Below are 6952 nucleotides of genomic sequence, written 5' to 3'. Positions count from 1 at the left end.
AGCAAACAGGATATATACCAGGTCAGGTTTGTACAGCCAGCACAAAGCATGTAATCTAAGCACTGACATAATGCCCTAAAAATCAAAACAAAATAAAAATCCTCAACAACAGAACGCAAAAAGTCACCTGGTCACAAGGGAGTATTGACTAGTCTAAGGGGGAGATTTATCAAACATGGCGTAAAGTGAAACTGGCTCAGTTGCCCCTAGCAACCAGTCAGATTCCACCTTTCATTCCTCACAGACCCTTGGGAAAATAAAAGGTGGAATCTGATTGGTTGCTAGGGGCAACTGAGCCAGTTTCACTTTACACCATGTTTGATAAATCTCCCCCTAAGTGTATATGTTGTGTCTGTGTAGGGGGGAGCGGTGACGGGCCAGGTGGTACTGTAACACTGCACACAGCACATATATACTGATACATAGGAAAACATGGTAGGATCACTCCCAAACTCCAGGGCCCTCTTGTGATCTGTGCTTCCACTATACTAGACACTGTCTATGGAGAGATGTGTCTTCTCGCATCTAGAAGAGTCCCGTTCCTTCATGGCTACAATACCTGAAAAAGAGAAGGACACATTATTGTTTAGTAAGAAGTACTTAAAGGGGTTTTTCCTTTCAAATCTTCTATTAAAAAAAAAAAAAATCTCATCTTCCAGTACTTATGAGCTGCTGTATGTCCTGCAGGAAGTTGTGTATTTTCTCCAGTCTGACGCAGTGCCCGCTGCTACCACCTCTATTCATGACAGGAACTGTCCAGAGCAGCAGCAAATCCTCATAGAAAACCTTTCCTGCTCTTTAAACTGGAAAGAATACACCACTCCATGCAGGGCCTACAGCAGCTGATAAGTATTAAAGATACTTGAGATATTTTAATAGAAGTCAATTACAAATCTCTGGCACTAGTTGATTTGAAAGAAAAGAAAAATTTGGTGAACAACCCCTTTAAAGACATGTGGCAGGTAACAAGAAATATTTTGTATCTGTAGGTGACACACCAACTAAACGTGACTTTGTAACTATACTGTGACGTGGCAGTCACAGTGCAGACCCTAAGAATTTAGCACATTTCAGGCAGCCTATTAGTACACTCCTTCCGGAGAACCACTTAGGTGCCGCAGTCAACATTGATCATGGCATCTGAGGGGCTAAACCATTGGTGGGTAACCTGCCATCCTCCAGCTGGTACAAAACTACAATTCCCATTATGCCTGGACAGCCAAAGCTAAAGCTTTGGCTGTCCAGGCATGATGGGAATTGTAGTTTTGTACCAGCTGGAGGGCCGCAGGTTCCCCACCCTTGGGCTAAACAAGTGCTCCGATTCTGGCAGTTATATGTAGCCCCCACAGTTCCTGGGCCCTTACCGTAAGGGTGCCTTCGCACACACTGGATCCGCAGCTGATTTTATACTGCGGCTTCGCAGCGAAATCTACTGCGGATCCAGTGTCAGTGCATCCCTATGAAAATACATACTCGCAGAGAGATTGACATGAGCAAACATTGCCTCCTCACCGCTCTGGCTTGCGTCAGGGGTTGTCGGCAGGAAGTCCCACTCAGCCAATCAGTGGCTGCGGCAGGGCAGCGCCCTGATTGGCTGAGCGGGTCGAGCTGATGTTGGGAACCCCTGAAGCAAGCCGAAGCGGGGAGGAGGTGATGTATGCTCTGGCCGCTGGGGGGTTAACTTACATACACACAGCGGGATGTCAATCCTGATGCAAGTATGTATTCTCATAGGGATACACTGACACTGGATCCGTATCGGATTACGCAGCGAATCCGCAGCGTGAAATCCGCTGCAGATCCAGTGTGTGTGAAGGCACCCTAACAGTGAGACATACAGAACTACCCACATGGTACTATGGTATAGGGCAGGACAGTATTAAAAATCATTTTAAACTTACCCGTTGTGGGAGTGAACTAAACTTCAACCTAGTAAGAATTCTCTTGATTTCTTCTACTTTCAGCTTTATATTTCCACTTCCCAGAGACAGCGCCTGACTGTTGGACAGAGCCCACCTCATGCCCACTTTGCTTACAGTCAGGTTTCGGGACCTGTTGGCTGATGTGCTTTGCTCCTTGTCTGCAGTCATGATGGCGAGGAGGGCATCCTTCTCCAACTCTCTAATCCCCGCTGACAACACAGAAACATAGTTGTGTCAACATTAGTGTAGAGTGGACTTGCCAAACTCTATGGCTTTGGCAACGTTCTCCGAACCCAAACGCTCTGCATTTGGCTCCTGGTAAAAGTTGGATGGCGCTCTAGGGAGTCCTGGAAAACATGGATGCATCCAACTTCTCCAGCTGCCAAGTGTTTGGGTTCGGAGAATGTTGCCGAACCCAAAGAGCTCGGAGGTTGACTGAACAAAGTTGACGTTCAAGGGGTTTTCCCAAGGTGACAGGAGTCAGATCAGCTGGGTTTCTGTTCTGTTGAACTCCTACTGATCAGACACTTATCAACCATCCAAGTTGTCAGATGCAGAACAGATCAATGGCTACGATCATAAATGACTAGTTATCATTTATGCTTCGAAAACTTACCGGCAGAAGCAACAATAGTGGAAGAAACATTGAAAAGATCGAGGACGACTCCTGAATAGGTAGGACAGAGCAGATAGAGATGTCGGGTCCAGGGAACGTCTGGTTTTGTATATAACGTATGCTGTGCAAAAAATGAGAACATAACAGTAAAGATAAAGGAACAATCAAATAATCTACAAACTAAATATTTAAATAACTTGATAGTAAATGAGTGGGCCTGCCATGGCCACGCCCCTTTTATGCAATGCTCTACCCATTTTTTTTAAAGGGAATTTGTTACACCTGTTTTTTCACATAAACCAATAATAAACACCTCCCCCCCCCTCCCCAATGAATCCAAAACTTACCGAGTTGTTAACTCTAACCGCTTCTTCACCCCAGAAGAGGAAGACGGATTTCCCATCAGCCGTTAGAAGGGAGATGGCCTCTGTTTCCTTTTCTTGTTCGTGCCATGAAATCTCCCACTCCCACAGTGATTCACTGGTGGAACCGTCGATAACAATGAGCTAAAATAAGAGGTAAAAAAGCAGCAAAGAACACTTCTAGTAAGGAAGATGTCTCACCATAATGTACAAATCACCTAAATCTGTATATCAGTAATAGAGAATGACTTTATTTCAGGCCATCATATAATATGCATCCTCATTTTCCACCAGTTTTCTAATTTTTAGAGTTATTCTAGAGCTTGTGGGTGGAGACTGGCTGCTCTGATGTCATCTGTATACTGCATGTACCTACTTTTCTAGATCTTTATAGCAGCAGCTCTGATGACATTATAGAGCAGTACTGAGCGGTACAAGCTGAATATCTAGCCCTGGGGTGAGACATAACACTCAGTCGATATGTCTCACTATCTACCCCTCCCCACTCCATAGACTTATATAGGTACCTGTAACCTGATGCTTCAGTGATGGATGGATCGATCAATTTTCAGAAAGGGGGGGGAGGAGTTTGATATACAAAAAGGAATGGTTATTATGTTATTTGTTTCTTGGGTTGTCGGGTGGCATAATGTTGCTTAGCTGTTGTACTGTAATTCTATCATGGATCACTCTGGGAAATAAGTTGTCTGACTTTGCCGGTGATGAGCCAAACAGCTGGTTCCCTTTCATGCACTTCACATATAGTCATTGGGGGGGGGGGGTACAATATGGATGGTGCCATCATTTCCCTCAGATATGTGCTATTGCTGGTCCTGGAAAACATGGATACAGCCATAGGGCGAAATCCAACTTCTTCAGTCACCGGGAGTCAAAGGCCGAGTGTTTGGGTTTGGAGAACGTCGCCAAACCGTAACAAGCAAGTTCGTTCGACACTAGCTATTGCAAAGGGCGTACTGCAGTTTGCCGCCTTGGAGACTAGGATGATAGCCCAGGAACAAGTCAGCAAACATCCTAGTCGCCAAGTTGGCAAACACCCTTTGCAATAGCTAGTGTTGAACGAACTTGCCAAACTGTTACGGTTCGGCAACGTTCTCTGAACCTGAACACTTTGACTCCCGGCGACTAAAGAAGTTGGATTTCGCTCCATGGCTGCATCCATGTTTTCCGGGACTCATAGGGTGGTCTCCAACTTCTCCAGCAACCGGGGGTCAAAGGCTGAGTGTTCGGGTTCGGAGAATGTTGAGAATTCAGCAATTTCGCTCAACACTAGCTGTTCTAAAGGACGTACTGCTGTTTGCTGTCTTGTCCATGGGCTATCACTCTAGTCTCCACCAAGGAGCTGCCCAAGTACGAGGTTGGGTGGTAAGGTGGTGTGGACCAAGATGGCCACAAACACCTTCCCTGGACCTTCAGGAGGGACTTCTTACTAGGGACCTGCACTTTGGTAACATGGACAGAAACACACGTTGACATAAACCCTGTTAAATTATACTGTAATGCCCTGCACCATTGATAGGAGGAAGTGAAGCCTTGATGCAGTAGTAAGTGCGGGGAAAAGGCACTTTTAAGCATTTCCAGTAATAAGTGTATATTGGTGATTTGAATAACGTTTGGGAGGCAATACAATACTTTAATACAAAATTTTCCCTGGACTTCTCCTTTAATTTTGTTCCATATAATAGCTACAAGCCTGATCACCCCTTCTCTCCTGATAGAGAGTCACTAGAGGTATATGAGTGAGACCTCATGCAGGTAAATGGGAGATCTCTGCATGGACAGAAGACACTGTGTCACTCAGACAGACGTTATGTAATTCAGGTGCAGTGACAGGTGAATGGACTATAAACCATATTGTAAGCGGCAAAGATCCTTCTAGCTATGTACTTACACGTACCTTCCTATACCAGCACACGGAGGCCTGTTCCTCCCAGTGGTTATTATATCTGATATTATCACAGATTTATTATCTCAGTAATCTCAGATTTTCTATAGCCAAGGAAGAGGTGGATGAGGGCAATGAAGTCCCCTTACACGGCGTGTCCCGGATTGCGCTGCTCCCGTCCATGCTGCCCAGCCGCTTCCAAGTTGTGATAATATTAAAATAATAAAAGGGGTTGTCCAGCCAATTTTTTTTTCTTTCAAATCAGCTGGTTTCAGAAACTTATATAGATTCGTAATTTACTTCTATTTAAAAATGTCAGTACTTATCAGCTGCTGTATGTCCTGCAGGAAGTGGTGTTATCTTTCCAGTCTGAAACAGCGCTCTCTGCTGCCTCCTCTGTCCATGTCAGGAACTGTCCAGAGCAGCAGAGGTTTTCTATGGAGATTTCCTACTGCTGTGGACAGTTCCTGTCACAGACAAAGGTGGCAGCAGGGAGCACTGTGTCAGACTGGAAAGAATACACCATTTCATGCAGGACATACAGCAGCTGATAAGTACTGGAAGACTGGAGATTTTTTATTTAAATTAAAAAGACATGTTGATTTGAAAGAAAAAATCATTGGAGTACCCCTTTAAATGCTTGGGGGAATTACATGTGGGAAAGTAGTGTCCTTGTTGTAAGGATATAGGGTTCCTGTCTAAAAGAACCAATTTTTTCTATTTTCTATCATCGGAACCATCGCCTGGACTTGTTGATTGTGAAAGGAGTTATATTCTTCAGTGGTACCATGTTGGGGTTCATATAATGTACAATATTTTTCCTTTTTTTTTTATATACAGGTGTCTGTATTCTTTATTACCATATGTACCTATCATGATTTAAGAGTGTGACTGATTCCTCACACTGTATGACCTGTGCACATAAACCATCTTACTATGTAAGGAGTGTCACCATCTCTCTGTATAACCTGACAATGATGCTGTGCTGGGTACATTATTCCACCACTATAAAGTCATCCAAACAGGAGCAATGTAAAAACATGAACGCTATACAAAAAACAATGATGATGACGACGTTGTTCAATCCGTAAAACCATGTCTTATGTCAAGCATGGTTCACGTCACAGACATACCTTTTTCTCCGCAGCGCTGTTCTGAATCTGTATGAAGAAATCCAGGTTTCCATCGCTGTTAAAGTACCCAGGCTGTGGGCGGCTGAGGGGGAGAAGTTAAAGTGCTATTTTACCCTCTGTGTTGTTTTTTTAGCATGTTTTTCTTCAAACAGTAGATTTCTATGGGGGATGGGAGAAACACTAAGGGCCAGTTCACACTGAGCAAACATGGCGCGCTCTCCCATTTACTCAAAGCAGCACACTGAGCACGGCGGGATTCCGCGGCGGAGAACTCCGCCGCAGAATCCCGCTGTGTTTGCTCAGTGTGAACCGGCCCTAAGGGGAGATTTATAAAACATGATGTAAAGTGAAACTGGCTCAGTTGCCCCTAGCAACCAATCAGATTCCACCTTTAATTTTCTAAAGAGTCTGTGAGGAATGAAAGGTGGAATCTGATTGGTTGCTAGGGGCAACTGAGCCAGTTTTACTTTAAACCATGTTTGATAAATCTGGATAAGGCTGCGTTCGCAGAGTTTTTTTGAACCTGTTTTTTCCCGTAAAAGGGATACGTTAAACGAACTGCAAAAACACAGTGTGAACCCAGCCTAAGAGTCCTATTACACAAAATGATTATTGGCTGTAAATGGACGATTACCGGCCGATAATCGTCTGGTGCAATATCGGCTCCTGTAATACGGCCCTAAGATTGTTGTATTTTTTCACGTCAGTCCATTTTTCTCTATACAATGCCAAACAACTCCCCACCCAATGAAGAAAAAAAATACATAATTTATTCCAATGCTATAAGAAAACCTATACAGCATTGGGCTATGTTCATACTACGTAAGTTCCACAGGAATCATGGCCGTTGTTACAACAGCCGTGATTTCTGCGGAACTTAGGTAGTGCTGCAGGCAGAGGGAATCCCGGCCAGAGTGTATACACATAGCATACACTCCAGCCGGGATCACTAGCTGCGCCGTAAAATACTGAGATGTCAGTTTTCTGCGGCCGCTATTCAGTGAACAGCGGCTGCA

The 6952-nt window shown here is 44.4% G+C and overlaps 1 protein-coding gene across 1 annotated transcript in view; it reads right to left on the bottom strand.

Moving 5' to 3' along the window:
- Positions 1-315: 315 nt before the first annotated feature.
- Positions 316-6952, bottom strand: part of FAM234B (family with sequence similarity 234 member B) — a 28468-nt gene continuing 21831 nt past the window's right edge. The window contains exons 9-13 of the mRNA XM_069968933.1: positions 5937-6018; positions 2886-3044; positions 2539-2659; positions 1902-2131; positions 316-559 (exon numbers count right to left, since the gene is read on the bottom strand). Coding sequence (XP_069825034.1) covers positions 551-559; positions 1902-2131; positions 2539-2659; positions 2886-3044; positions 5937-6018 — 601 coding nt within the window. The 3' untranslated portion in view covers positions 316-550. The remainder of the gene's footprint in view (positions 560-1901; positions 2132-2538; positions 2660-2885; positions 3045-5936; positions 6019-6952) is intronic.

This window comes from Dendropsophus ebraccatus, chromosome 4, assembly GCF_027789765.1.
Source record: "Dendropsophus ebraccatus isolate aDenEbr1 chromosome 4, aDenEbr1.pat, whole genome shotgun sequence".
NCBI lineage: Eukaryota > Metazoa > Chordata > Amphibia > Anura > Hylidae > Dendropsophus > Dendropsophus ebraccatus.
This window is presented reverse-complemented; position numbering and strand designations above follow the sequence as displayed.